Raw genomic sequence first — 27,226 nt, 5'->3', positions numbered from 1 at the left:
TTTTTGGCTCCTCTTTTTCTTAATACCTCGACTATGATTATTAATGTTAATATTATTGTTTCGACGAACCTCCTCTGCCCCTCGGCACCAGGCCAGGACTCAAGGCGTTTAATAGCGCACCATCCAGGTATAGAACCAACCTCTTAATCATCCCGAATTGGTGTTACTTTGCTACCGAACACAGCCCTGTGCGACATACAATTCAATGAGTGCATGAGTCAAGGCTCGAAGGGGGGAGGGAATAACCCCAAAGAAGTATAGTCCAGCGAGCTGGGAGATAGATAAATACAACGTCGTAGAGTGACCGAGCTTTAAATTCCCGCGCAGACCGCTTTTCCAAGAAACAAAAGAAAAAATGATGCTGACAGTTAATTATAGACAAGGTGTCTCCGTTAAGTATCATACAAATGGAAGTATATGTAGGTACTATACTCCGAGGAAAAAAGTCCCAGCGTGCATTATCAATTTTGACAAATAAGAGCCGTGATTGGTGGTGTCAGCGATAAATCTCTGCAATTTTTCTCCTTCCCCCTCCCAATTTCCTTTTTTTTCCTATTGTTATTACTATTGTTCATTATTATTGTTATTATTATTATTATTATTATTATTCAATTGATTTACTTGAATTTTCCTGGCGAGATTTTCTACGAGTTTGGGTTGGTAGTATCCATGGATCTGTCCGGCGGAATCGGCAGAAGTAACATGGAAACTTGGAACCTAAAAAGTTCTAGGGAACTGGTAGTAAGTAGGCTTTCTTACGCGACCATTGAATAGGTGGTATGTACTAGTATATACTCCCATATAAAGTCAAGTGCCGAGTGCAACCCGCGAGAATGGAAAGGGAGAAAGAGACATTTCCATAAATGGATGGAAATCCAGATGCAGAGCTAAGACTTGACCATTACTTCTGCAAATGGACAGGAATCTGTCGGATACGTATCATGTAAGACAAGAAAGGTTGGGTATGGAAATACGACTACCCCTCTTGCGCCGTGACCCGTCAGTACCGGTAATAATATACTCGGTCGAATCAGAGAACTGGAAAAAATAATGAGTAGGACAGAAAGGGGGATGCATAATGCGCCCGTGAGCAGAACAACCCCGGACCCTGCACCTGCAGGCGCATGATTAGTCGCAGAGATATACACTGACACTCGGGCCTACGACGATTAATAAATCCCATCAGTCTTCATGGCGGTACTTCACTGCCGATTCGTCGTTGACGGGGTTTCATATACTTCAGCTGGGGAGCCGGCCATGGTTACGACCAGGTTGCAACCCTTTCCTTCTTTTCTTCATCTCTGTGGGGAAGAATGGAATTACCTGGACCACGCCCGTTTCAGACAAACACAAGTTACAACCAACCAACAGGGTCGTAATACTCGATCCCGGGAAGTGCCTCTGGAAAGTATGTACACAAGCTGTATAAGGGTGGGTCACCTTCACCCAGCTAAGGTAACAGCAGCAATATATCGGTCAATGCTCCAGCTACGCAATCAGGTGACATCATATGTTCTAATTGATCCCAAAGGGGAATCTCCCCCAGAGTGAGTCCTCAAGCTCCATCGTATGTGTAATAATTTTCTTTTTGCTTGCACGCGATGACCGCGTAAACCAGAGGACAGTGCTACACTCGGATCCATGGAAGCAAAAGCACCGGACGGAGCTTTCTCAACTCTGTCAATCGTTCTAATTTTGTTGCTACTAACTTTTTTTAGTAGTCCTAGGCCATAAGTTCTAGACCAACCGTCGGGAGAAAAGCATGTAAGTGGTCGCTTTCAACGAGAACGGAGAAAATAAAAAAGCACAAAATGGTAAAAGGAGAAAATCGTTCGTACTGCGAACCCCAAAACCCTATTCCAGATTCTCAGCGTCAATTTTCTGCCTCTCCTCGTCCCCTTAAACAGGATTGCCCAAAAACGACCGTGCATCACCACGAGTAGCAGTGTCGAACATACTATCTCATGATTCAGTCATCTATCCCAAACGAGTGATCGTGCAAATCCAGGCGGTAGTCGGCAGAGCGCTGCCCGTGCGCGAACCATCCTTCCCCCCAATCAAACGTTCTATGGCATCTCGCCGAAAGCTGTCCCAAGGGCTGGGCCTTTTGGACATGTATACTTAGCGAAACACTTCTAACACAACCCGTTTATCTCTCGTGACGATTCGCCACCAAGTTCTCCGCTCTTACGCGGTCTAAAGAACCTTGATTGATTAAAGCTGTTTACCGCTTAACAATGGTCACTGTAGTCGCCAAGTTAGCAGGAAAGCTCCTTATAATGTTCAGGGGCCAGGGTTTACGGACCAATATCCTCATCTGCAAGCTCGTGCGTAAGACCCACACGCTGCGGTTGGTGCTTAACGGAGCGGCCATAGACAATAGCCTGTTTGAACTGGTCCTTAATCGTCCGGTGAATCGAGTTACACTGATCACGAGTCAGTAAGCCGCCTTGTGACAGGATGTGATAGGAAAGAGGGAACATACGAAATCTTCAACAGTGCATGCGTTGGCTCTCAGCACAACAGGTGCAGTGTAGTCGGGTGCCTTGCCCTTAGGCTTAGTGTAGACTCGCCTGAGGTTGAGCTTATCCCACATCATCTCCAGCAGTTCATCAACGTTCCAGCCGTGCTCGGAACTAATGGGGCAGGCGTTGGGAATCCGGTAAAGCAGGTCCAGCTCTTCGATTGTGATAGAATCAATCTTGTTCAACGCATATACGACAGGGATGTAAGCCCGACTCTTTGCCTCGAGAACATCGATAATGTCGTCAACTGTGGCATCGCATCTGATTGAAATATCTGCAGAAGAGATCCTGTACTCGCCCAAGACAGCTTTAATTTCCTGGAAACCGCATCAAAAAGTGTATGTCAGCTATGGTGTATTTCAACCCTTGGACATGACGGGCACTCACGTCATGATCAATATGCGTCAATGGGACTGTGCTAGTAATCGCAATACCACCCTTATCCTTTTTCTTGAAGACGATGTTAGGGGGTTGCTTGTTGATTCTGATTCCGAAACCTTCCAATTCATTCTCAATGACCTTTTTATCGACAAGTGGCTTGTTGACGTCGAGCACAATGAAAATGAGGTGACAAGTCTTCGCCACAGCAATAACCTGTCGACCACGACCCTTGCCGTCTTTGGCACCCTGGATAATACCGGGAAGATCGAGAATCTGAATCTTAGCACCGTTGTATAGCACCTGTCCAGGCACGGTTGTCAGGGTTGTGAACTCGTAGGCCGCAGCTGTAACAAAGGTAAAGGAAATCATCAGCACCTATCAAGACTGTGCCAGAATACACCCAAACATACCTTCAGAGTGTTGGCCTGTCAATCTACTCATCAAGGTACTCTTTCCGACGGAAGGGAAACCAATGAAGCCACTAGTCCGAGTCAGTATCAACGTCGTCCTAGCAAAAGTCTTCTCCAATACATACACACTAGCGACACCGGTACGAGCAACATCGAAACCAGCTATATTCCACCAAGTTAACGAACTGGCTCATGTCAATAGGGTACGCTATCCATAAGCACTTACCTCCACCTCCACCGCCACCACCACCGGTTGGAGTCAAAAGTTCACGCTTTAGCTTCGCAAGCTTAGCCTTCAACTGTCCTACACAGCCCGTCAGTCACACTAGCCCGACACCACCTAGCACCTGCATCTGCGCATACCAATATGAAAGGCCGTCGCCTTATTCTTCTGCGTCCGTGCCATCTGAAATATCGGTCAGTCCGCCATGCTGGCGGGCAAGTATCGCAATATAAATTTCAACACGAACCTCATCTTCGATTTGCTTGATCTACAGTACGCATGGCAGTCAGCATAATAATTCTGTATTTATCGGAAGAACAGTGCTAATAAGTTTTTTTTTCTTTTAAGAAAAAAAAAGACACTATGGGCGGGATCCAACCTTCTCAACTGTGGTCGACATTTTGGCGGTTTTATACGAGTTTTACCCCTCGCACAAGGCACAATATATTCAGATACAATAAGAAATAAGTGACAAAGTTCCGTGCTCCTATACACGTTCTAGCTTCTATCTCACACCGGCCGCGCTGTGGTGAAGCCCCAAGATGATCGTATCTCGTTTTGCACTGGTGTTTCGCAGAATCTCAATCTTTGAAATTGTGGCCGCCACTTCATTCGCCCGTTAGTCGGGCGGAGAAGAACGAGAGCGATCACTGATCACATGGCGGGGATTGTGGCCTCAGGTGTAAATGAGGCAGCAACGCTTAGCCTCGGGTGGCAAGCGCGTTATCGGACATATTCCTTCCATAGCTTTGGATATACAATTGTCTATCATTGTTAAGCTATACCTGGACATTGAAATATACTTATCTCTACCGACTCTTAACATTGGCTATACTAGTATACATCATTGATTGCTATCACTACTAGAAGCCCCCTTGACTACCAATCATCAAAACACCCATTCTACCCAAATTATACATACCAAAAACACCGCACCTCAAATACAAATACAACAACGCCAACCCCACCAAAAACAAACACATCTAAAATAAAAACCAAAAGAACAGAAACAAAGAATTGGAAGAATGCCCTACCTCCAACCAGACCCAGACCCCGAAATCACCAGCCAACCAAGCAACGCCTTTGAACAACTAGTCCAGGACCTAAGTGCAGCCCTGGGTCCGAGCTCGGGTCTGGACTCCGACGATGTCGACCCGCTCAACATCCAGCGTCTCATGGACCAGTATACCTCCAACCCGGAAGAATGGCAGCCGTTCGCCCTGTCCGATTTCAGCAAGTCCTACACGAGGAATTTGATCGACGAAGGCAACGACAAAAGCAATCTGGTGAGTCTTGGTTTGCAACCTTCCTCGTGCGGCCTTACATAGATCTGTCACATGCAAGTATATATGCATGCATAGACTCCACTCACGTGCTAATACATATCTGATCTGTCAAGCTTATCCTAGTATGGAGTCCTGGGAAAGGAAGCGCTATTCATGATCACGCGAATGCGCATTGTGTTATGAAGGTATTATTTCCTTTATCCTCTCTTTCTTGTTTCTCCGCATATTGTCTTTCCCAAGGGAAGGAGGGAGTGTACGTTAGGCTAATCTAAGTGCATTAGGTCTTGAAAGGGTCTCTGCAGGAGACGCTGTACTCATGGCCCGATCAAAGTAAACTTGAGCATGGACAGATCTCTCCGCCGCAGACCAGGAGGGAAACTACGTACGGCGAGAACCAGGTTACGTATATGTCGGACAAGCTAGGTCTCCATAAGATATCCAACCCCGATCTGGACAACGTTGCTGTGTCCTTGCATCTTTATACGCCGCCTAATGCTGCGACGTACGGCTTCAGTGTTTTCGATGGGAGAACGGGGAAGGCGTTTCATATCAAACAGTCGAATTTCTACTCTATCCGAGGGAAGAAATGTTTGGCTTTGCGGAAGTAGTAGTCTGCAGTAGCATGAGGGTGTCCGCTTATTATTTCTATTCTTATTGTATTATAGCCCTGTGTAATAGTCGGTTGGCATTTTCTTCTTTCCGATGTCTTATGCTTGTACTTCTCAGGGTTCTGGTTGTAGGATACGTGACTTAATGAATAAGGCCTTTATTCAGACATACATAATCATGGCCGGCTGCATAGTCGACTGCTACCAGCCAACATATTCTTGCTTACCCAAAAATGGCATGAAGTGAACAAGTTAATCTTCATGCATGCTGCACAAGAGGACAATGCATATGCGTAACATACTGTACAATGTGAATATACAGTGAAGGTAGTGATGAAAACAGATGAAATATGAGGAGAGGAAACAAAGTGAGACGGAACACGCATCAACTTCTTTCCTTCATTATGAATACCTACGCCTGCGTTCCCTTGCTGCTCTCTGGATCCGCTCCAGAAGTAGATCTGGGTTTTCTAAAACTTCAGAATGATGCCGCTGAAGTTCCTCGAGGCGTATTGACGGGTTCTGTGAAGTACCAGTATAAGTATGCCACTCGAAGGAGATGTAAAAACACATCAACCGTGACACCCACCCATTCTTCCTGATTTGGCACGCCTTCGGCAATGGGTAACTGCCCCGAGGTGGACCCCTCGCCTAGGACATTGGAAGAAGGCGGTGGTCTCCTAATAGGGGCTGGGGTAACGGGAAGACTGGGCCGCTCTTGCTCGCTAGGGAAGTCCGTTAAACGCATACTGGACTCTGCACCAGCGGTTTGCTGGTTTGCAGGGCCGCCCCAACCACCGATAACTTGGACTTTGGCCCTCCTGGGTGGTGCGATGGATTGAATGTATCTCCGTATTTCTGGAACATCATCCCATGCGTTTGACCTGGAGTACCTGTCCCAAGACTCGGATGGTTTTTCGGTGGTCCAAGATGCCGTGTATCCCATGGATGATGTGGGAGTTTCTTCTGGAGAGACTGGGGGGAGTATGGAGCTAGGCAAAGAAACCGATCCCTGATCATCATCTAGGAAAACTCGGGTCGGCTTGGGGGCCTGGTTCTCCCAAGGGAAAATCTGGCTAAGTTTCTCTGGCTCCGGTTTGGTGCTAGGTACTTCATAGTACATATTCTTCGGAGCTTCGGGGTAAAAGGGAGGGGGCTTGAAAAGCTCTTTGTCCTCTGACATATTATATGTCTTTGATTCCAGAGCAATTCCTTCAGGCTTTGTATTGAGAGGTGGCGGTTCCCTAAGTAGAGTAAGCTTCGGAGATTATCCATGCGTTGTTTATCAAACTAACTTACCGAGCTGGGTCCCACTGCATCCTGGGGGGTTCAAATGCCTGGGGCTCAGGGCTTGGGGGACGTTTATGCGAGTGTTGCGGGTGTTCACCCACTTCAGGCAGGGGTCCCTCTGGTTGCTGGTAGACTTCAAAGTGTGCGATGTCTGGAGGCGCTGAAGAAGCGATTGGTATATTGACCTGCGTCGTTGGGGGTTGCTCGACATGGGAGCTAATTGGTGCTCCGTCAAAATGTGGTTGTATGTACGCTGAGACATGCTCTTCTCCACGGACATATTGTGGAACTGCACTTAGAACCGGTACTTGCACAATCTTGTCGTCGTAGTGTTCCTTCTGGATAGGCTGCGCTGCCTCAGCAGGCATCACTGCAGGACCAGGTGCATTTTCCACCTCCTGGAAAGCCTGCACCTGAGGGGGGGCATATGCATTCATCTCGTCACTCCTGGGCAGTGTCTGTGTGACAGGAGGATGCTCGAAGGATACCTCTGTGTGCGTTTCCAACGGGCGCTCATAGGTAATTTCTGATATCAGATTTTGTGGAGTAGAGTAGACGGATTGCACAGGTAGCGGCACTGTTTCGAAATCTTCCCTATGGCTTTGAAAATCACACTGTGGAGTGACAGTCACATCGCTCCACTTATTCCTCGATATCTGGGGAAGTCATCAGCTTCGCCGCAGTTAACAATAAGAACGGGAAAGAGAGGAAGCTTACAGGCGTGACAGGGCGGTAATGTCGGTCGTAAATAGCCCACCATCGTCCCAGCAGCTGGTTGTATGGTGATTCAGCTGGGGACACCTGCCTTGACATATTCCACGGCTTCTGAGATCCGATGAAATGGACTAGATTGATTGTACTCTGGAAATGTTTGTAGGCGGGGATGTACTGGTAGTTTGCGCTGGGCGTGCAATTATACGTGAAACTTAGCCTATGCCAATTTCGAAAGTGCATGTTTAGCAACCCTTGGTCTGCGCCGTCAAAGCTAATGCCCCTCTCAGCAAGTGCTTTCAGTGCAAAGTAATCCTGCAGATTGGGTCGAAGAACCATTACACCACTGTTGAAGATATCTGGCCAACCCACATCGGGAGCTGCCGCGAAGTCTACCTCTAGGGTCAAGAGCTCATCAGGAGCCCTGACGGCCACAACATCACAATCGATGTACACTATACGCTTGAATTGTGTTTGCTTCCAAAGCTCAATCTTAGTAAATGTGGAGATGAGGTCCGGTCGCTCCATAAGCCAGAGATTCGCTGGAGTGTGGTTTGAGGTCAAGTGGACTGGTATGAGCTCGTCGTATACGGACTAAATAACATCAGTCAACATGATTGTAGTGGAGGCCAGATGTGCGAGCAAAGAAACAGAAGGCATACCTGAAGTTCCCTAATTGTGGCCGGTAGTAAGCTATCGGGCGTATAGAGGACAACCAGTCTGGCTTTCGTCCCATTGTCGCGTAAAGAATGGGCCAGTACGACAGCGCCTGAGGTCAATTTTTTGATTAGACGAGCCATTATAGTCGCCGAGGTACCATAGTTTTACCAGGAAGATAGTGATCACTCAACAGAAGCTGCGATTAATGTTAGTTGCGACATTTCTCCGGGCTGGGGAAAGGTACGAACATACCGTGCAATACACGGCACCCTCTTCACTAGCCATCCCGTCGATAATCGAGATTTCTACTTCAAAAGTAGAAAACTGGACGTAAACAAGTGATGCGACAAAAACAGGTTTGGGGTATTAATGTATGACCCCCAAGTGAGGCAGGTGACGTTAGGGGCTCCTAACCCCGCCCACCAAAATACGCCAACGAGAGCGAGCTTGTATGATGATGGATCCGACGAAAGTGGATTTATGCAGGAACGGCATCCCGTCAGGACAGTTTACAATTGTTCCATTGCGACCAATGGGGAAAATATATAAGGCATGAATTTGTAGTCGTAGAGACGTAGATGCTCAAGCTGTATATCGGACTACTGATCCAGGTACCTAAAATTGAAAGAAACCGGACGATGAGGGGGAAAGCGGAGAAGCTCCAAGTAATCGGAGGCTGGAACAAGTGGAAGCTTGGAAACAGAAAGTCCGGTCGAGAACCCGTGCCATGGGCGCTCAGATCCCGTATTTTGATTACTAGTATGCAGGGGTATCATTAAGTATGTCCGTCCGTCAGCAAATTCTTAATCTTCCCATAATAGCCCCCGTTATCGCCCGTCCTTATTTGTTACTGACTCCATGGGCGCCGCCCAGTCATACAAAGAAGCATAATAAACGCAAACATAGAGCAAACATCAAAGCCCGACATCGCAACCACTTATGTAGTATCCCCGTTCCCAGTCAAGGGGCAAGGCGTTCTGTTTTCACTTTCGGACCGTTACGACCGCATCCGGATAAACTCTCTGAATCGCAACGCCGATATCCTCCTGTTCACCTCCAGCGGCCCATGCGACAGCTCTGGTCAATGCAGCGCAGCTCTCACGTTCCAGTGGAGTGAAGTGCCCAGACCGGGGCAGCTCAACCACCTGACTGTTACGGACCAGATAATCCGAAAGCCCATTCACACACATTTGTGGATCCAAGGCGATATCAGCTTTGCCCCAGATAATGGTCGAATGAGCTTTCAGTACACCGGTCGGCCCATCGTCAAACAGTCCGGCCCCGCTACTAGCTCGATGGAGCTCATTTCCTCCCGAGATGCTGTGCAGATCGGCAATCGTTTCGATAGATTTCTGCCAGCGCGAAGTAGCCGCCTTTTCCCGATAATAGCGGGCCATGTGCTGGAAATTGCCAAGGGCACGCCCCTTTACAACCGAAGCAGGGTATCCCTCACCATCAGACGTTTGCGTTCTGCACTCCTCCACGGACGGGCCCAGTGAGCTTGCCATACACTCAGCAGCATCTTCGGGACTGAATGGCGAATTCCCATAAGATCCCTTATGGGCTAACTTCAAGAAAGAATAGTTGCCACCTGTACCAAGGTACACAACGAAGGGCATAGGAAGCTGCATCACAAATATATACCCTGAAAGAAGTAGCTGGCGGGCAACTGGCTTCAGTGACTTGATTGCCTTACAAAGCGTCGAGCGAGACTTAACTGGAGAACGCAGGGCCGTTTTGAACATTTTCAGCGACGAAGAAAGCGATCGACGAATGTTCGAGGCAACCATGCTAGTCTATAGGCCAAGTTAACATCATAGCAGGAGTACCATCCTTCATCAAATATACATACCAATGGCCCATTACTCAAGATAAATCGATCTGCCAATTGAGGAGCTTCGGCGGCAAGGCGCATGGAAAGAACGCAGCCCCAATCATGGCTCACAATCACCGTCCTTCTTTGACGCGTACCGGCATCAGCATCAATCCCGTACTTCGCCCTGATAGCGATGATAAATTCTGCCAGGCTCTCCAGCACGTTCGTTGACGAGTATTTCTCTAGGCTATCGGTACCACCGTACCCGGGTAAGTCAACCGCGACCAAAGTGGCCGCCTCCTGCAGAGCCTTCGATTTAAGAAGGTAGCGCCATACAGCCCAGCTATCAGGAAAACCATGAATGAAGATAATTAGCGGTTTATCAGCTGCAGGGCCCCCGGGGAGGTCGTTAGAAACATAATGGAACTTGAAGCCATTGCGCAGGGTGATATAATGGTGGGAAAGGCCGGACCAAGTTTTCGAGAGATTCCAGAAGCGATCGCGAGCTATTGAGAATGTCCACAGGTTAGTGGGAAAAGGACCAAGTGCGATTGAGCGATACAATTCACCACATACCTAGCTGCAGCTCCAGGTGCTCTTTCTCAGTGGTTCCCCTAAAAAAGTACCCTTTCCGTATAGCTGTGAGTCCGTATAGAATCAAAGTGAAGAACCCGTAAGCAAACACGACAGCATATTTCAGTGTGCCCAAAAACGCTTTCGCCATGTTGCGTATCTTTCGGAGTGCGACCCCCCGTTACACACAACGACAGAAATCAAATGTTCAAGGTCTCAAAGACAGACGGCAAGGAAGAATTTAAAGCAAGCTTCAGCTCTATGCTCAAAAAGCAAATGCTTTGGAAAACTGTGCACTTTTGAAATGGAGATTATGTGTGCATTTTGTAGCTCTGGACAATAAAAGGAAGAGGAGGAGTCGCTTTCCGCCACCCCAGCAGCTCTCTATATATTAGCTTTAGTGGCTGCGGGCGGGAGCTTTAAACGGGTTTGGCTAGTTTGGATGGTTTGGTGCATGTGATTCTGTGGAGTAGCCTTCTTACCTCACTGCTCAGGTCAGTAAAGCTACCAATCACTATCAAACTCAAAGTGCAGCCTTCGTCATAAGAGATTCAGTGAGAAGTGAAGTCATGCTTAGTCTTTACTCAGGGCGACACTGTGCATGTTCAATACCTATCAAATAATAGACTTGCGTTATAGACATTTGAGCATTGTCTTATGACCTCATCCCACCTGCATAAATCGCCTGAAATTTCTACAGTGTGTAACATGCTTTTTCTCGAAAGGATATACCAGAACGGTGACAGCTACTCAAAACTTTGATAAGTCTGTGGACATTTCAGTATCACTGCGCTGCAGAAAAACCCGCACCTTCTGCGTGTGTCAGTTGCCATGACAACGGGGATGATAAGATCTTCTGTCACAGTATAAGATAGCCCATCAGATGCATTGATAGTAGATAAGTATACAAAAACGCCAGATCCCCTCCCATTTAATGCATCCAGCCAGTTCGCAATCATGTTGACATGGGTATTGTACAGGGCATGAAGTAGTCGTAAAGATAAGCAAAGCAAAGGAAGAAGTGAAAATGCACAGCAAGAGAGCCATACATAGGATCGTGAGATTAATGATGAACGAGATCAGTCATACAGATGGCAATCAAAGGGAAAATCCTAGGTCCTCCCTATTATCGTCGACTAGGCGCCCGTATCTATCCAACCAAGGTCAGTGGTCGTCTAATCATGTAGGGAGAAAGCACTCACTCTAGCAAGAGTCTGAAAAACCAGACTTCCAAGTCTTCACGGCGCAAGCTCTTTTGTGCCCAATCCCGACTCTGTTGAGCTAGTCGTGGCGCCGCGGTTCTACCTTCTTCTTCTGAAACGAAGTACCTCGTAGTTTCCACATACTCATCGCCCGTCAAACTCAAGGGAACGTAATGGACCCATGGCTTGAGCCATTCGTCATGCCATTCGCGGAAGATGGCGATTTTGAAAACCAAGCTATGGCTGCGTAGAAAGGCATAATAACGGCCGCTGAAGGCATTCCCATCGATATCGACCAGGTATTTATACGCCCAAGCATCCTGCTGGCCGGCTGGCTCACCGACAACAAAATATTCTTGCTGCGCAGCACAGTCATTCGGGTCGCATTGGCCAATGTATGTAAACTTGACATCGAACTGGTCTCGGTAAGGGTCACTGCTGACTTCGTTTAACTCCCACTGGTCATTGTCATTTTTGGACAACACTTTCGGTGTGCTCTGGGTATTGATGTTGCTGACGAATCTCTGTCGATGCTGACGTCGCCATCCGCCTGCTCGCGCAAACCCACCGGTTGTGGAGCCTCTCCAGTACAGTTTGTCGGCCTTCGCATCCCAACTCTGATCCTTTCCCTCTTCATACGGTACCTTATCAACCCAATACCACGGGCTAGGGTAGAGTATGTCCTGAAAGCTTGAGATCTTGCTCTGAGAGAACACTGGGAACAGGTCACGGACCACGTCAAATGCGTTGGCCCGGTCGAAGAAGCCATATTTGTACCGAAGCGAAGGTGTATTACATATGTCAGAGAAAGCAGTCGTGTTGTAGATGAACCCTAATTCACCATGCGCATAGGCCTCTAGATTATCTGGCTCGCTTTCATTGAGAGAACGCGCAGGGGTATCCGGCGGACAGGAAGCCCGAGAGCTTGTCCAGGTAGGTTGGTGTGCAAATCGGTTAAAGCGCGTGGTGCGCACTTCATCAACCCGGTCGCCCTTGTTCAGGTCGGCGGGCTTATCGGACCATTCGTTCACCAGTGGTTGCCTGTGGAAAGCCTTGGGGATTGCGTGATCTTTGGCAAAGTTAACCAGCCTTTGGAGGTCGTCGCTGGGGACAATCACTCGGGGCTCATCGTGGGTGTTGAAGACTAGATCCATATCCGGCAAGTACCGAATAAAGCTTTTCATCATTTCAACAGTCGCATCTTGCTGCCATTCGTATCCTTCACGGCCCCCTTCCGTGTGCGTAACCTGGCCATCTCTGATCAGAACTCCAATCATAGCGTTGTCATATCCCAAGGCTTCACGGGCTCTTTCTCGTATTGTCTTCGGTTCTAGAGACCAAAATGGTAGGAGAGAATGATAGATAGTATCGTATTCGTCAGTTAACTGAACTCCCTTTGCTTGAGCAAACTGGAACCATTTGTCGAAGTGAGGAGGAGGATGCATGTTATATCGACGGCGATATTCGTTCACCGCATCGGCCAAAGTCTTCGATTGTCGTGACCGCAAGTGGTTAAACTCCTGCTCAGCATCTTGAATGAGACTGGCCACCGGGTGGGCGTTGTTTGGATGAAGTGCTTGGCGACCTTTTGAGGGCTCGATAGGATTTGGCACTGCAACCGGAGAGGGCGGGTGAGAGGACGGCAAAGGGTTCGATTCGAATGGCGTATTGAGGCTGTTGGACGAGCGAGGAACCGTTGTGTCTCTAAGTAGAATAAGGGAGATGCACACAAAGACAACAGTTGCTAACGAGACAACCAGGCGTTGGCGTCGCATTCTGCCACCTGGAGGAGAATCTCTATGCATGGAGGAAAACGAGGAAAAAGCATTGATGCGATTTTTATGAATGAAGGACATGGTCAATGCCTGTATTCATGCGCCAAAGAAGGGAGAACGAAGGGGGCGTTCAAAGGCGCAAGGGCGAGATACCTTTTGTCCTACCTGGAGTCAATAAACAATTGGCTCAAAACAGAGACTCCACACGGTTGGAGGACGCCAAGAGTCGCATGTTTTCTTATACAACCGTCAAAGGTTCTAAATTATAAATGATAAATGACGAATGATGAATTGTACGATCATAACCTTAAAAAACTTTTCAGAACAAAGAATAATCAAGTGGTCAAGTCGACCTCATCAAATGACGACAATTTTGACGACCGATGACCAAATACACGGCCGTCCGTTCCTGGTCGGTTTCCCCCGAAACGATGTTGATCCTAGCGGGGAGGATCTGAGCGAAGATCTGGTCATGTTAGTGGGGCGTGCAGTTATGGCTGCTTACGACTAAACCCTTTCCAGTAAGGTGGTTGATAATCCACCATGATGGATGGATGGAATGAATTGCCCTGTGCTCCCCCTTCGAGATATAACTCAAGCATATGTTATAGAAATTTTTTTTTTCTTTGTCTAGGTATTTAGTTGCCCCCTTCTCCTCTCGAGTACGGATGTCAGGAACAGAAAACCATTCTGTCTCCACTCCCCACTGTAGCATTCCGGTGTTCTTCATCACGGCGTTCTTCATCACGGCGTTATGAAGAAAAGTTTGCTTAGAACTTATATCTAACAAACAAGGGATCTGTAGATCTATGATATCCAAGGGGATTAAATAGCTACACCTCATCCGTGCTTGTATGTGAAGAAAATCACATCAGTTCTACAAAGTACTCTAAAATGAATTTACATGTTTGTGTAGACCAGCATGACTTTCTCCTCGTATGGTCTGCTACGCGACTAGTAGTTTCGGTAAGGTATTTCTGAAGTATTGGACGTTACTCCAGCTGTTTCTTGGCTAAGGCCGAGGCTGAAACTCTATATCAGATCTATCTGGACTTCCTTCGACCCTATAAGGAGAACGGCGGCCTTTATCATGTCGCTGATGTATATTTGCACACTTGTATCATACGAATGATTAACCTAAGTCCCGCGAGGATTTCTGTGCATGCAGCAAACCAGGTTTAATACAGCTTATACAGGAAAGCCATGCGCATTGTGCTTGCTCCAAATTAAGTCGATTATAATTCATGCTTAAACATGATATATCGTATGAAATTTAAAAAGAATAGGGTTTTCATGTTTTACCGACATTACCATCTCTATTGTCAGACAAAATACCCTCTCGAACATACTAGACAATGGCGATTGCCTCCCTCAGACCACGTAGAGTCCAAGCCTTGAAATAAACCTGTTGGTCCTTGGGACGTCTCAATGACTGGATTGTCAATCCTCCCGTGCAGCACCCTCGCTCAACGTACATTTACCAAAAGACAAAGAGTCTATTCATTCTCATATCTTACATAAATAACCAGGCCCACCAAATACCATAGGCACATCATAAGATGAAGCATCTACCCCAGCAGCAAACCACACACCCCATTGAGAGCTGCAGCACCCAAGGCTTCAATCACGAAGGCTTGCGCTTGAGCCACATGGAAATACGCCGCAACACACAACAACACCACTAACGAAACATGCACATAATAAAACATCTCCCTCCTAGCCTTAACAGAGGAGGTCGGCCACATTTGCACCCAGAATGCAGTACGCAGCGGCCGGACAAATAACAGGATCATGACTGCGAAGGTCAGGCCGCCGAACCCCCACTGAACGTCCGGATCTTGGATACGCTTTGCGAGCAAAGATCCGAAATCTGGATGACTGGACTGGGCGAAGAAGTTTAGATACAGTGCGGCATGTCCGGCTAATAATGGGGACATGACAATCCTGCCGAACAGGCGGTGGTATGGAGTCAGTGCTGGTTGCGAAATAGATGTCAAGATAGACATCGTGGATGGTGTGGCTGGGTTTTTGGGGTTGAGGTAGAATGCCGGGGCCATGAGAACCTGAAAAGGTAGCTGGGAAAAAGCTACGTGGCCCAGGGCTTTTGTGAGGTGTAGGTAGTCTGTTCGTGTGATGGTTAACTTTATATTGCTCTTTTTCCATTGCACCGGAATTGATGGGTGCGAATAAATAAATTTGCAAGGGAAGGGGGCGAAAGCATTTCAGATAATATTCAATGGCTAAAAGGAAAGAGGAAACAGCCTACCAGTGCCAGAATTCCATACCGAGAGGCCTAACAGGCACACCAACCAGGTAATACAGATAGTATACTGCTTACGTGTCTCTGTCCAATTTGCAAAAGGGGGCAGATCCCACCATGACTTCTGCCTACGGCGGGTGCGGGAGTCATTCGGGGTATCAGTAGCTCGAAAGTAGTTGTTATATAGCCGTACAAGTATTATGAAAAGTAAGAACGAGCATTGCGCATAATAACCACGAAGGTCTAGAAGTTCGCGGCGTTGCTGTTTCTCCGGAGGAGAGACAGAAACAAACTGCCAAGGCCACTGTACTGACATCAGAGATGTAACTTATAGATTGGAAAAAGAAGCAGAAATGGCAACAAATCCTTCATAAAGAGAAAGAAAGAAAGAAAGAAAGTGGAAGGGTGGTAGTAGAACTTGGTAACTGGTATGCGACCCCCGACTATTTTTTGGTTGCCTTAGTTATGCACTACTTACGAGTGGCCAGCCCCCCGAATCACATGATTCATTAAATACCGCTATGCAGCAATACTCAATGACCGCGATATGCTAGGTGGAGAGGTAAAGGGGTCAGGACTCGCATTATTGGATTTGTGCACGATTATTGAACAATGGACCAAGAAGACTCTACATTTAAAACGCCATCAAGCATTTCGTCCCAGTCAGATGCTCTGACTATTTCTAAGGTAACAAAATTGACAGTCCTCCCAAAAGTAGTGAGTGCCGTTGTATCATTTCCCACTCGCACTGAAAGGCCTTCATACAGCGTGGGAGCATCTATCTAGCTAGGTCAACAGCCTACGGTGAAGTCTGCATGACCTCGTCATTACCGCCCGCAGCAGTTGTTGCGAAGTACCTGACATCCACATCGTCGTCCCCTTGAAGCTTCTCCAAGCTGGGAATAATTCTCTGTTGGATAAGGTCCTGACTACGCGGCGATGGCGTCGCAGTCTTTCCTTCCACGTTTGCCAAAGTGCCCTCCGCTGGCAGGCGTCGCAACGTGTCAATCAACACAGCATAAGACTTGGCAACGTTGAATCGAATATTTGGGATCTCGTCAGTGACCAATCTGTCCAGAATGGGAAGAATTGAGTTCTCAATGATATCTAAAGAGACGACAGGCGCGAGTGTCTGGAGAGGATGTTAGCTGAATTTGCATTACCATGGGGATATATCATATACGCACGGAGATCGCGAAGCAAGTTGTCATTCTGTAGAGGTAGTTCGGGTGCTGTCCCATGGCCATAACCTTCGGGATTATGGAACCCTTAGCCCAGTCAACCCCAAATACCTCCGTGAGCTTTCTCAAATTCTGCGTAGCGGCCTCTCTGATAGAGAAGACGGTGTCTCCAAGCCAGCTCATACAGAGATCGCTGAGTTGCTCGTCAAAGAACTTGACTCCCAATTGGCTGGCGAGAAGAGGGATATATTCAATGATAGCAAGGCGAACACGCCATTGCTTGTCTTCTGCTAGTTGTACGATAGCGGGAAGAAGCGACTGAGACAGCAGCTCAATGCCAATAACTGCGAAATGTTAGATCATACAACTATGTCGTCAGATTCCACACTTACCGTTGTTGACCAACTCCAGCTTCGAGATGATGTGCAAACGGACATCAGGGAACTCGTCTTTGAGCATTTGGAGGAACATAGGGAGAAGGTGAGCGATAGTCCTAGGAAATAGTTGTAAGCTTCACTAGTTGATCATCCCCAAAACAGATGGTTGTACTAACTCTTCCTTTCCAAGGATCGGGGCAAGTCCGCTAATCTGAGTACCCAAAGCCGCACGCACGTGCTGGGATGGGTCCGAAACAAGGTCTTCCACGCTGGTCATTATTTCATTAAGCAGTGTCTCCCGGTCGATCAAGCTGCAGAAGCCTATCTCCAAGTTAGCCCAAGAACCATATCAAGTAAGCCGTGGAACAAATACCTGGAATTTGGCCAGCAATCGCAGTACGGACTTCAGCCTCTGTATCCTTCAAGAGTTTAACAAACGAGGGTACCATATCCCGAGTGATAACTTCTTCGTGAACAGCTTTGGCGATCTAGGAAAAAGGATTAGAATAAATAGATGCAAACTGATCATGCAATGCTTGAAGGGAAATACCTTTTCATATCTGTCGGCAACCATGTATCTGACTCTCCAACTCTTATCCTCAAAGAGGTTCCGTAAGGATGTCAACAAAACACCGTGGCTAGGCTGCTGCTCCTTGGGGATCTCCTCGGCGATCGAGATAAGAATATCCACTGTAAGCAAGCGAACGCTGTCCTGATCATCACTGGCCAGGTATTGGAATAGGGGTATCATTTCTTCGATGACAACTGGGGTCTTCATTTCCTTGACAAACTTCGCCAAGTTGTTGGCAGCCTGTCTTCTCACCATAGGCGTGTCGTCATGTACCAGACCTCCGAAATATTGCCGGAGACTCTGCTGCAATGCTTGGCCAGACTTCTTGTATGGAATGCAATAAAGGCCCGTTGCGGAGACTTTCGAGGTGAACCAGTCGGCTTTTGACAGACGTAGGACCATAGGGATGAAATGTTCTTCAATCTGCTTCTCGGAAAGCTGCTCGCCGATCTTGTTAAGGGATTCAACAGCCTAATGTTCTATAAGCGCAGGATCAACGGATTCATTCTATGTTGTGTCTTACCTTCTCCCTAACCAGAGGTTCCTCGATAGCCGCCAGGTTCTCAAGGGGGGAAAGGAGAACATGTCCATATTCCGGGCCACCAACATATTCTACGAAGTTGCCCAATTCTTCACTCAGTGCAGTCAAAACTTCATCTTCGTCCTCGACAGAATCTGTGATGGCTCGTGTTAGGTGTGCTCTGCTTTCTTAGCTGGTCCACGAGTGATGACAGGGGACTGACCGTCAAGGAATGGAATGAGTTCCTCCCGGGTCCTCTCAGCCCCTAAAGCCAATGCAATGGTAGAAACGCGGTGAATAGCATTGAGACGGATGAGGACATCATCGTGCTAGAAAAGCCGGGGATTAGATCCGTCGACATTTATTTGTAAGGGCACCGTGCCATTAGGACGGAGTACCATACCTTCAACTCGTCAATAAGAACGGCGATAGGGTAGAGCTCGTCGTTTTCACCCTGACCCTCCATCTCGAATTTATTGTATTGTATGTTGTACTATCAGACAATGGAGATGATTAGAGAGGCGAGGACGTGACAGGTCCAAGTCCTCACTTAGACCACTGGTCGATCTGATATCACGCGAACGCGGCGATGATTATGGGGGGGAAGTTTCTAAGAAGCGTAGGTTGTCATATAAAGTAACGACAATGTGCGGAGGCTGCTCGAATACGGATTAGTTTCAGCTGTCGGGAAGAATATCGGTGGTATAGGGAGGGATAGGCGGTTTGCAAGTCCCCCGGAGCGAGAGGTTTCGTGGGGTTTGGGCCGCCGCAGGACAAGTGAGCAATAATAGCAGCAGTATCATACCTCGACAATTGGACAGGTACCGAGCGAACAATCGTCTGGCGTTAGTGTATCATAAGATATTAAAATGTTGTGGAAACAAGATAATGGAAAATAAGAACAAGGTGGGAATATATTTGACGGAGATTGCGAGTGGAGGGGAAGCTTTGTTCTGGAGGAATCTTGCGAAGGTGACGGTCTGCTGGTCACCGTGACTTTGGGAAAGCAATGGGGGCTTGTGGCTGGTGCAAGACGTCTTGCGCAGTTAATCTGCCGTTCCGTAATGAATTTAGGAGGGGTGTAATCGGTGGCGGTGCACGGAGATGTGGCTGACGCAGCGCCCGCCTTGAGGGTCAAGCCCCAAGTTACTAACGGGGAACAAAAGTGCCACGGACTTTATGACTCCTCCACCGCTGGCATAGACTCAACGCAATCACTGAACCCCGCACACGGATACTATTGCCGTTGAACTTCTGGGCAATTTCATAGAGTTACCTTCTGTGCGTGGGAGGCTTACTGAACCCTTTCGACCCCCGATTTCTTTATCTTGAATCGCGAATACCCAACCCCTCACCATGCCCACCATCTCGGTCGACAAGGCCGCGCTCTTCAAGGAGCTCGGACGGGAGTATGGGAAGACCTAGCCAATTTGTTCATATCAATTGCTAATAATCCTTCTTTGATTTCAGGTACACCACCGAGGAATTTGATGAACTGTGCTTTGAATTCGGTATGTCGGAGTTATAGAGAGAGTAGTTTTTTAGTGGGGCTCGCGCTGACTGGTTGAAACAGGTATTGAACTCGATGAAGATGTAACGACTCCATTCTTTACCTATGACCCATCGCAATGTGGATGAACACTAAACGGAACCCTGTAGACAACAAATTCAGACCGACCAATCGTGGATGGAGTGCAGGAGCCTCCTCAGCTTAAGATCGAAATCCCGGCCAACCGGTACGCACACACTGATTTCCGAATGGTTGATATATGTTATATATTCTGAGACGTCTGCAGATATGACATGCTTTGCTTCGAGGGCATTGCCCTCATGCTCAACATCTTCTTGGGTCGGAAATCGCTGCCCAACTACAGACTGGTCGAGCCCGCAAACAGTGAGCTGCAGAAGATCATTGTTAAGGAGGATGTAAGTGGCTCTTATAAGTTGCCAATGTGATGAACCCAAGCTGAAGATATATGGCAAAGACTATGAAAATCCGACCCTTGGTCTCTGGTGCTATCTTGCGGAATATCAAGTTCGATAAAGCTCGCTATGAATCCTTCATCGCCCTGCAAGACAAGCTTCACCAGAATCTTGCAAGGCAAAGAACGCTCGTCTCGATCGGTACTCACGACTTGGATACGATACAAGGACCTTTTACCTACGAGGCCTTGCCTCCTAAAGATATCAAATTTGTTCCTTTGAACCAGACCCAGGAAATGAACGGAGAGGAGTTGATGGCCTTCTACGAGGTATGGTTACTGCATGTGCGGTAGGTTAGGATAGATGCTTACGTCTGTAACAGAAAGACAAGCACCTGGGTAAATACCTCCACATTATTCGCGACTCCCCTGTCTACCCCGTCATCTACGATTCGAAGCGGACAGTTTGCTCACTGCCTCCCATCATCAACGGCGACCATTCTAAAATCACCCTGGACACTAAGAACGTTTTCATCGAGATTACTGCCCTTGACAAGACCAAGGTTGAGATTGTTAACAGGATGATGGTTGCGATGTTCTCCCAATATACTTCGGAGCCTTTCACGTAAGACCTCCTATTACCTCCCGTCCCAAGTTCCGGTGGTCTAATCTCCTCATAGAATTGAGCCAGTTCAAATTGTCTCCGATCACAACGGCGAGACCAGAATCACGCCGGATATGTCTTCTCGTACAACCCAGGCCGAGGTCTCCTACCTTAACCAGTGCTGCGGCTTGAACCTCTCTGCAGAGGAAATCGCGAAGATCCTGACGAAGATGGCCTATACCGCTAGACCCTCCGCAGAATCCGCCGATCTGATCGACGTGGACATCCCTCCCACTCGTGCTGACGTCCTCCATCAGGCAGATATCATGGAAGATGTCGCCATTGCTTACGGCTTCAACAACCTCCCACGGTCCTTCCCAAGCAAGTCCGGTACCATCGCCCAGCCCTTACCTATCAACAAGCTCTCCGACATCGTCCGAACTGAGGCTGCGATGGCGGGCTGGTCTGAGGTCTTGCCTCTCATCCTGTGCTCCCATGACGAGAACTTCGCCTGGCTCAACCGCAAAGACGATGGTAACACTGCCGTTAAGCTGGCCAACCCCAAGACAACAGAGTTCCAAGTCGTCCGCACAAGCCTCCTGCCTGGTCTTCTGAAGACTATTCGCGAAAACAAGCACCACTCCGTTCCCATGAAGGTCTTCGAGGTCAGCGACGTGGCCTTCAAGGACCTTTCGCTCGAGCGTAAGAGCCGGAACGAGAGACACTTTGCCGCCGCATGGTACGGCAAGAACAGTGGTTTCGAGGTCGTCCACGGTCTCCTGGACCGCGTCATGGCCATGCTCAAGAGTGCGTTCATCACCGGTGAGGAGGGCCTCGAGAACCCCGGTATGAGCGATTCTCAGTACTGGATCGAGGAGCTTGATGGTAAGTTCCAGTTACCGCTATCACCCTGCTGTCATAGACCTGTTCCTAACATACATTCCAGAGGCAACCTACTTCCCCGGCCACGCCGCGTCTGTCCACGTGCGCATCGGCGGCAAGGAGCACGTCATCGGTGCCTTCGGTATCTTGCACCCTACGGTATTGGAGAAGTACGAACTGAAATACCCCGTCAGCACGCTGGAGCTCAACATCGAGGCTTTCCTATGAGCCGTGGTTGTAGAGCGAGCAAACGTGCGTAGATTTTAGATGTTTCATGGTTCAGATATATGTTTAGAAAGATAGTTGATGTCATGAATGAACATTAGAAATAACAAAATAAAAGTGATATTGATACGAATGCTACTATCTACAACCTAACAGGATCGATATGTCAGGGTAGCATTGCAATATCGTCATTCTACAGGACTATAGATGAACGGTCACATGCGCTGTGTACTCTCATGTCTACTAGATATTGGCCATGGTTTTGTTTCTCCCGTGACTTAATCGTTGCACATAATGAACCGTAAATTGCTTTTTTTATTTGCCCCCTAGTTTCGTATCGGACATTATCTTTTCCTACCTAGATGTTTCACTAGGAATTCAGGAACAGAGCTGTGGGACGGGAAGACGCCTTTCCTAGCTTGCTAGCGGAGGAAGATAACCAAATGGAAGATCATGTAGTTGTTTATTTGCGTCAGGTAATGATATCAGGTAGGACGACAGGAACGAAGAAAAAAGAGCAGGGCCTAAGAAAATGAAACCAATTACTCCTGCTGGAAAGTCTCCGCACCAGCACCCTCCTGGCCCTCGGCGGCCTGCTGCTCGGCAAGGCGCTGCTGCTCGGCAGCCTGCTGGGCGGCAATAGCCTTGGCACCGTAGTCCTGGCTCATGGGCTGGAGGACGGGCTGTTCCTCCTTGGGCTCGATGATGGTGACGGAGTCGGGGAGGGTCTTCTGGGGGCCGGCCTTGCCCTCGGGGTCGGAACCGCGCATGATCTTAACCTTGATACCAAGGACACCCTGGCGGAGGAGAACGTGACGGGTGGCGCTGTCGATGAAGTCCTTAGCGGGCTGACCGGAGTGGATCATGAATCCGTCCTATAGCCAGATATATGTCAGCAATGCTGTTGATTTCCCTTCCTTCATATAACCACGACTTATCCTTCTCTTCACACCGCCCTTTTTCGCCGGCAAAAACACGATCCCATGAGATATGCGAGAGAACGTACAGTGAACTTCATGGACTTAGCACGGGCAGCACGGAGCTTTCCGGAAACGACAACCTCGCAACCCTTGGCACCGCTCTCCATGATGAAACGGAGAACACCGTAGCAAGCACGACGAACGGCGAGACCGTTGAGGAGCTTGTAACGGAGGGACTCGCACTGAGCGACGGCGGAGAGACCGCGGTTCTGGACCTTGGCGGCATAGAGGGAGACGGAGTTCTCGGGGAACTTGAAGCGCTTCTGGATGAGGGAGGTGAGCTCGCGGATGCGGCGGCCCTGCTCACCGAGAACCTCCTGGGTGTGGGTGGCACGGATGACTGCAGAGAAAAAAAGAGCATCCGTTAGCATTCGTGTATGATCCTCTTTCGACAATTTTGCACCAGTAGACATCCACTTCATTCCGCCTCTTTCATATTTTTATTCCTTATAAAAATTTTGTTCTTCCTTCCCTCCATTGTTTATCGCTCAATCCTTCTCGACCTCCCACAAAACAAATTCAAACAAAAAGCAATGGAATCTCAATCGGGCGACGTACTGATATCGGTGACGGTGGGAGTGACACGGACTTCAACGCCGGAGTAGCCCTCCTCAGCCAGCTCGCGCTGGAAGAACTCGTTCAACTCGGCATAGAAGACACCGTCGGCGACGAACTTGCGGCGCTTCGAAATAGCTCCCTGGACAGCAGCCATGATTGCGTTTCTGTTGGGTGAATTAAGTTGTCGAAGAAACGGCCGAGGACGCGGTGGTTGCGGAGCACCAAAGTTGGGAAGTCGTTCAAAGGCGAAATAGTCGGCTGCCGTTCGATCAGTTTTGAACAGTCGGCCTTTAGTGGGGTTTCTGCCGTTTAGGGTTTCCCTTCCCAATTCTGTGATAGGGTTAACCCTGGTCCGTCGCTTGTGCCCCTTCCCTTTTTGGACCTAGCCTGCCTAGCCCGTCTGGTGGCCTCAGGCACTTTGATTTATGGGGTCCTACAATCGAACCTTAACCACTTTAGGCAACGAGCTCTCCATGGATGCCAGAGTTCCATACTAAGAACATACATAGTACTATAGTCTGTGTCAGTTAGACACTTTTCATCTTGCTATGCTCACATTATCGATCAATCCAGCGCGAATCATGAAATCATGGGTTTACCGTTCCCCTTGCTGTATCTCTCTCTACTCATACCGAAGAACAAAACAATTGACAGGCCAAGCACACAGTCATGCACATATTCATAAGCGAAGATTTATGCCCATGGCATCCGAACCGATAATCCTGCCAGCTCCCGTAGATACACCGATTCATAAATATTCCCTAATACCAAACAGTTTTCTTTTTCTTTTTCTTTTCTTTTACTCGTTCATTGCATCTCAACTTCAAGCTGACCCACGTTTTTGGGGTCTTGCCCATTCTCCTTGGGCTTAGAGAAAGCCAAACTCGAGATTCCCGACGTGACGGCTGCCATGCCAGCTGAGGCAGCATTGTGAGCCCCTTTCATACCGGTGCTACCGGTCACAGCATCCTGAGCTGTCTCAATGCCAGCCAGCACCGGTGATCGTTCCATGTTAATGTTCTCACGTTGCGGAGGAGGAGATCCAGTCGAACGAATACCGTTCATTTCCGCATCCGTTCGACCAAATGCCTCACTCCACCACCTGACTTCACTGAGCCGTGGGAATATGAGGCGTTCTTTCCCACGCTTATGATCATCAATATGGGGATCATATTTCGCGTTCAGAAATTGCTCTTTCCGGGCGAGGAAATAATCCCATACACTCCGGGTGCGCTCCTTCGCTTTCGACTCCACACGCTCTTTTTCACTGTTATAAAGAAATGTGCCGTACTGGCACGAGTAAAGATGATATAGCAGCCGGCGTAAAAACCGCTCGTTGAATTCGAACCGTGTCGGGTATTGGTACAGCAGTTGATAGGTGGCATCGAGGAATTGATGAAACACTGGACTAGTCTCTTTCACCTTCGTCACCTCCTTTTCGGGGGCAGCCGACCTTGGAGCGGAGCTGAGTTTCTTGGTACCAGGAGTATCTGAATCGTAGCTTTGCATTTCTCCATCGGACTCCGGAAGAGAGTCACGACTTGTGTTATCTCGGTTGAAGAACCCTTTGGCACTTAGGAATGCATTCTCGATAGCTTTGCCTGCACCGCCGGCCTCCCCGAAGCCACGATTGGAATCACCTCCGATCCTTTCATTTTCTATCTGGAACCACTTTTCACTGTTCAAGGGTCCAGAGCGGTGCCGGAACATGTGCCCAAAGGAAAGCCAATCCTTTTCCACCAGCACCATGAAGCCCTCCATCGTACGATAATAGGGGTCAAGACATATCTGACTTAAAGCGCTAAGCTGTCCGGTCCGGTCCCACCCATCCGAGCAATGTATCAATACGTGTGAGTGTTGAAGGCCAACTTGGCGGGCAATCAAGCCCGCGCCGTCTAAAATTCCAGTAATATGCTTTAACCACCCACTGCGCGCAAGCTGGTCTCTATTTGGTCCTAGAGGGGTGACATCTGAGTCCTTCAAAGCATCAATCACCTTATTCAAAGAGTCCCTCATAACGTGAATGTTGTCAATTCCGAGATATGCTTTGGTTGCAAACCTGTAATTGTCCATGTTTTCCGAGCCAAGACCAACAGCCTGCATCGCAAACGCATTTACCGTCGGCCGTGCATCAACGATCAAGTTGTGTTGTTGAGCACCATATATCTGATGCTTGCCATCCGAGTCCCCATGGAATGAAGTTAACAGCTCATCCTCCAAGTCTTCCGCCTTGGTCAAATCAGTCACGGCCTCATCATTCGCATCGCCTTGCGTTGAACCCGAGGATTCTCGATCTAGATGTGCTGGGCTGAAATTTGCTAGTGGTCTCTCGGAACGAGATGTTGAGAAAATCGCAGCTAATAATTTTTCGTCCTGAATGCTCCGATTTTGACGCACACCCACCAGGGGTTGTGAGCTTCTTGTGATCGAGCAGTTGTTAACGGGATGAAGATATGTCAACACGGGTACTCTTGCCCTAGACCGATATCGCCCCGCATAGTTAAGCGTATTATCAGAAATGGAGGACGGAACCGGCAAGAGCGCAGGATACGTCGGGGAGAACTAAGAAAATCCGTCCGCGTTAGCCACATTATTGAACCCACCACACGCGTAGGTTATTACCGTATAGTCCGTATTGATCCGAGAGATACGCCAGCCATGGTTATCCCGGTCTACTCCCTGTCTTGCCCACTCTTTCAGGGGGTCGTATAGCTCCCAACCGTTGAGCTCCCGCTCGGGAGGTGGTGGCTGGTAAGTGAAGGCGTAGAGTTTCTCGATCCGCCCAACCTTGCATGTCCACTGCTTTATACTCTCATAAACATCGCGGCCTTTCGTCTCGCTGGCGAAATAGAGGCAAATGAATGCAAAGTCACGGCAACGCAAACGGATCGACGATGGTTGACGGGAAGCAGCCGGAGCGGGGCGGAAGGTACAGAAAGAGATGATAGGATAAGTGATCCAAAGCTCTCTCGGTCTGATCGGCGTAGCAGAAGGTTTCGCACTGTCCGGCAGCGACGGGGTATGGGAGAAGATGATATGATGAGGGGTGAGGTGGAGGGTGCCAACAACCTGTTCACCACGACGCGCCAAGGTCACATCTTCAACCTGCAATCACGGATGAGGAGAATGTCAGGAGATCCCGTCTCGAAACTTGAAGCATAGGCGGCAGTCGGCAAACCTTAGCGACCCGTGTTCTCTCCATGTCTTTGTTGTTTGCTATATCCGCATAAGCTTCATGACTGGGCGTCGAGGGGAACAAATTGGCACTGGTGCTGTACAGGAGGGAGCCGCCTGTAGTTGACAAGTCCCTTTTGGCCGGGGGGGAGGAAGGGAGAGTTTAATGAAGTCAGAAAAGAAGGTGTAAACCAAGGAAAAGTAGGGCTTTGGCACGAACTTGCGTGGACCCTTGGGAAAGTGACAATTCAATTTGGGCCAACGGGACGGATTTGGGACTTGAAAATGCGGAGCCCCTCGCCTAGTGACCTTTTACGTCAAGGCCTAACCTTAATCATAATAAATTAGCCCCCGTCATTCAATTTCTATTCTTATATTATATTTAGAGCACACTCTATAGATCCCATCCTTTACACGGTCTACCTACACACCATATTGCTTTCTTCTTTTCTTCTTTTCTTCTTTTCTTCTTTTCTTCTTTTCTTCTTTTCTTCTTTTCTTTTTTCCTTTTT

The 27,226-nt window shown here is 48.4% G+C and overlaps 9 protein-coding genes across 9 annotated transcripts; 3 read left to right on the top strand and 6 right to left on the bottom strand.

Moving 5' to 3' along the window:
• The first annotated feature begins 1,223 nt into the window (after positions 1–1,223).
• BDV27DRAFT_138422 (uncharacterized protein) lies at positions 1,224–2,245 on the top strand. The gene is made up of 3 exons (XM_032069239.1): positions 1,224–1,408; positions 1,466–1,547; positions 1,719–2,245. The coding sequence occupies exons 1-3, from the start codon at positions 1,258–1,260 to the stop codon at positions 1,732–1,734; spliced, it is 249 nt and encodes an 82-aa protein (XP_031921063.1). The 5' UTR covers positions 1,224–1,257; the 3' UTR covers positions 1,735–2,245.
• On the bottom strand, positions 1,888–4,133 carry BDV27DRAFT_75814 (GTP-binding protein RBG1). Its single transcript, XM_032077502.1, has 10 exons — positions 3,919–4,133; positions 3,787–3,807; positions 3,680–3,722; positions 3,543–3,620; positions 3,442–3,478; positions 3,317–3,387; positions 2,913–3,250; positions 2,486–2,842; positions 2,306–2,426; positions 1,888–2,244 (listed from the first exon to the last, which is right to left on the bottom strand). The coding sequence occupies exons 1-10, from the start codon at positions 3,937–3,939 to the stop codon at positions 2,225–2,227; spliced, it is 1,107 nt and encodes a 368-aa protein (XP_031921062.1). The 5' UTR covers positions 3,940–4,133; the 3' UTR covers positions 1,888–2,224.
• Positions 4,134–4,477: 344 nt separating this feature from the next.
• Positions 4,478–5,672, top strand: BDV27DRAFT_75839 (putative cysteine dioxygenase Cdo1). Its single transcript, XM_032077503.1, has 3 exons — positions 4,478–4,825; positions 4,939–5,010; positions 5,107–5,672. Exons 1-3 carry the CDS (start codon positions 4,565–4,567, stop codon positions 5,431–5,433), a joined length of 660 nt encoding a protein of 219 aa, XP_031921061.1. The 5' UTR covers positions 4,478–4,564; the 3' UTR covers positions 5,434–5,672.
• BDV27DRAFT_150853 (putative capsule-associated protein CAP1) lies at positions 5,610–13,460 on the bottom strand (the record flags this gene model as incomplete). The annotated part of the gene is made up of 8 exons (XM_032071283.1): positions 5,610–5,734; positions 5,850–5,955; positions 6,005–6,677; positions 6,733–7,337; positions 7,441–8,028; positions 9,090–9,890; positions 9,947–10,416; positions 11,789–13,460. 8 exons carry the CDS (start codon positions 13,458–13,460, stop codon positions 5,610–5,612), a joined length of 5,040 nt encoding a protein of 1,679 aa, XP_031921060.1.
• A 1,334-nt stretch (positions 13,461–14,794) lies between these two features.
• Positions 14,795–16,146, bottom strand: BDV27DRAFT_138412 (ferric reductase-like transmembrane domain-containing protein). The gene is made up of 2 exons (XM_032069238.1): positions 15,727–16,146; positions 14,795–15,582 (listed from the first exon to the last, which is right to left on the bottom strand). The coding sequence occupies exons 1-2, from the start codon at positions 16,034–16,036 to the stop codon at positions 15,029–15,031; spliced, it is 864 nt and encodes a 287-aa protein (XP_031921059.1). The 5' UTR covers positions 16,037–16,146; the 3' UTR covers positions 14,795–15,028.
• BDV27DRAFT_138411 (protein phosphatase 2A structural subunit TPD3) lies at positions 16,134–19,369 on the bottom strand. The gene is made up of 10 exons (XM_032069237.1): positions 19,175–19,369; positions 18,773–19,025; positions 18,593–18,698; positions 18,373–18,524; positions 17,829–18,320; positions 17,652–17,766; positions 17,455–17,599; positions 17,294–17,394; positions 16,908–17,245; positions 16,134–16,852 (listed from the first exon to the last, which is right to left on the bottom strand). Exons 2-10 carry the CDS (start codon positions 18,833–18,835, stop codon positions 16,520–16,522), a joined length of 1,845 nt encoding a protein of 614 aa, XP_031921058.1. The 5' UTR covers positions 18,836–19,025; positions 19,175–19,369; the 3' UTR covers positions 16,134–16,519.
• Positions 19,370–19,547: 178 nt separating this feature from the next.
• BDV27DRAFT_138410 (phenylalanine--tRNA ligase subunit beta) lies at positions 19,548–22,184 on the top strand. The gene is made up of 9 exons (XM_032069236.1): positions 19,548–19,778; positions 19,840–19,880; positions 19,943–19,962; positions 20,029–20,105; positions 20,166–20,295; positions 20,355–20,621; positions 20,675–20,916; positions 20,972–21,780; positions 21,842–22,184. Exons 1-9 carry the CDS (start codon positions 19,726–19,728, stop codon positions 22,003–22,005), a joined length of 1,803 nt encoding a protein of 600 aa, XP_031921057.1. The 5' UTR covers positions 19,548–19,725; the 3' UTR covers positions 22,006–22,184.
• Positions 22,185–22,224: 40 nt separating this feature from the next.
• On the bottom strand, positions 22,225–23,878 carry BDV27DRAFT_138409 (40S ribosomal protein uS3). Its single transcript, XM_032069235.1, has 3 exons — positions 23,541–23,878; positions 23,009–23,322; positions 22,225–22,877 (listed from the first exon to the last, which is right to left on the bottom strand). Exons 1-3 carry the CDS (start codon positions 23,692–23,694, stop codon positions 22,545–22,547), a joined length of 801 nt encoding a protein of 266 aa, XP_031921056.1. The 5' UTR covers positions 23,695–23,878; the 3' UTR covers positions 22,225–22,544.
• A 116-nt stretch (positions 23,879–23,994) lies between these two features.
• On the bottom strand, positions 23,995–26,960 carry BDV27DRAFT_138406 (phosphatidylinositol-3-phosphatase YMR1). Its single transcript, XM_032069234.1, has 3 exons — positions 26,719–26,960; positions 26,163–26,645; positions 23,995–26,102 (listed from the first exon to the last, which is right to left on the bottom strand). Exons 1-3 carry the CDS (start codon positions 26,740–26,742, stop codon positions 24,348–24,350), a joined length of 2,262 nt encoding a protein of 753 aa, XP_031921055.1. The 5' UTR covers positions 26,743–26,960; the 3' UTR covers positions 23,995–24,347.
• Between the last annotated feature and the right edge of the window lie 266 nt (positions 26,961–27,226).

Source organism: Aspergillus caelatus, assembly GCF_009193585.1.
Source record: "Aspergillus caelatus strain CBS 763.97 unplaced genomic scaffold BDV27scaffold_378, whole genome shotgun sequence".
NCBI lineage: Eukaryota > Fungi > Ascomycota > Eurotiomycetes > Eurotiales > Aspergillaceae > Aspergillus > Aspergillus caelatus.
The sequence above is the reverse complement of the archived record's forward strand: the minus strand, read 5'-3'. Positions and strand labels throughout refer to the sequence as shown.

Excerpts from the sequence above, each read along its gene's own strand:
- BDV27DRAFT_138422 (XM_032069239.1), top strand. The coding sequence starts at position 1,258 with ATGGTTACGACCAGGTTGCAACCCTTTCCTTCTTTTCTTCATCTCTGT. Across the intron at positions 1,409-1,465 it reads CCGGGAAGTGCCTCTGGAAA|CAATATATCGGTCAATGCTC; the intron begins GTATGTACACAA and ends AGGTAACAGCAG.
- BDV27DRAFT_75814 (XM_032077502.1), bottom strand. The coding sequence starts at position 3,939 with ATGTCGACCACAGTTGAGAAG. Across the intron at positions 3,621-3,679 it reads GGCGACGGCCTTTCATATTG|GACAGTTGAAGGCTAAGCTT; the intron begins GTATGCGCAGAT and ends CGGGCTGTGTAG. Across the intron at positions 3,388-3,441 it reads CGTACCGGTGTCGCTAGTGT|TGGCTTCATTGGTTTCCCTT; the intron begins GTATGTATTGGA and ends GACTCGGACTAG.
- BDV27DRAFT_75839 (XM_032077503.1), top strand. The coding sequence starts at position 4,565 with ATGCCCTACCTCCAACCAGACCCAGACCCCGAAATCACCAGCCAACCA. Across the intron at positions 4,826-4,938 it reads GCAACGACAAAAGCAATCTG|CTTATCCTAGTATGGAGTCC; the intron begins GTGAGTCTTGGT and ends TGATCTGTCAAG. Across the intron at positions 5,011-5,106 it reads ATGCGCATTGTGTTATGAAG|GTCTTGAAAGGGTCTCTGCA; the intron begins GTATTATTTCCT and ends TAAGTGCATTAG.
- BDV27DRAFT_138412 (XM_032069238.1), bottom strand. The coding sequence starts at position 16,036 with ATGTCAGTACAGTGGCCTTGGCAGTTTGTTTCTGTCTCTCCTCCGGAG. Across the intron at positions 15,583-15,726 it reads GGTATGGAATTCTGGCACTG|ACTACCTACACCTCACAAAA; the intron begins GTAGGCTGTTTC and ends TCACACGAACAG.
- BDV27DRAFT_138411 (XM_032069237.1), bottom strand. The coding sequence starts at position 18,835 with ATGGAGGGTCAGGGTGAAAACGACGAGCTCTACCCTATCGCCGTTCTT. Across the intron at positions 18,699-18,772 it reads TTCTTATTGACGAGTTGAAG|CACGATGATGTCCTCATCCG; the intron begins GTATGGTACTCC and ends CGGCTTTTCTAG. Across the intron at positions 17,767-17,828 it reads TTGCCGACAGATATGAAAAG|ATCGCCAAAGCTGTTCACGA; the intron begins GTATTTCCCTTC and ends CCTTTTTCCTAG.
- BDV27DRAFT_138410 (XM_032069236.1), top strand. The coding sequence starts at position 19,726 with ATGCCCACCATCTCGGTCGACAAGGCCGCGCTCTTCAAGGAGCTCGGA. Across the intron at positions 20,296-20,354 it reads AGATCATTGTTAAGGAGGAT|ACTATGAAAATCCGACCCTT; the intron begins GTAAGTGGCTCT and ends TATATGGCAAAG. Across the intron at positions 20,622-20,674 it reads AGTTGATGGCCTTCTACGAG|AAAGACAAGCACCTGGGTAA; the intron begins GTATGGTTACTG and ends CGTCTGTAACAG.
- BDV27DRAFT_138409 (XM_032069235.1), bottom strand. The coding sequence starts at position 23,694 with ATGGCTGCTGTCCAGGGAGCTATTTCGAAGCGCCGCAAGTTCGTCGCC. Across the intron at positions 23,323-23,540 it reads TCCCACCGTCACCGATATCA|TCATCCGTGCCACCCACACC; the intron begins GTACGTCGCCCG and ends TTTTCTCTGCAG. Across the intron at positions 22,878-23,008 it reads CTAAGTCCATGAAGTTCACT|GACGGATTCATGATCCACTC; the intron begins GTACGTTCTCTC and ends ATCTGGCTATAG.
- BDV27DRAFT_138406 (XM_032069234.1), bottom strand. The coding sequence starts at position 26,742 with ATGGAGAGAACACGGGTCGCTAAG. Across the intron at positions 26,646-26,718 it reads AGAGAACACGGGTCGCTAAG|GTTGAAGATGTGACCTTGGC; the intron begins GTTTGCCGACTG and ends CCGTGATTGCAG. Across the intron at positions 26,103-26,162 it reads GGATCAATACGGACTATACG|TTCTCCCCGACGTATCCTGC; the intron begins GTAATAACCTAC and ends GGATTTTCTTAG.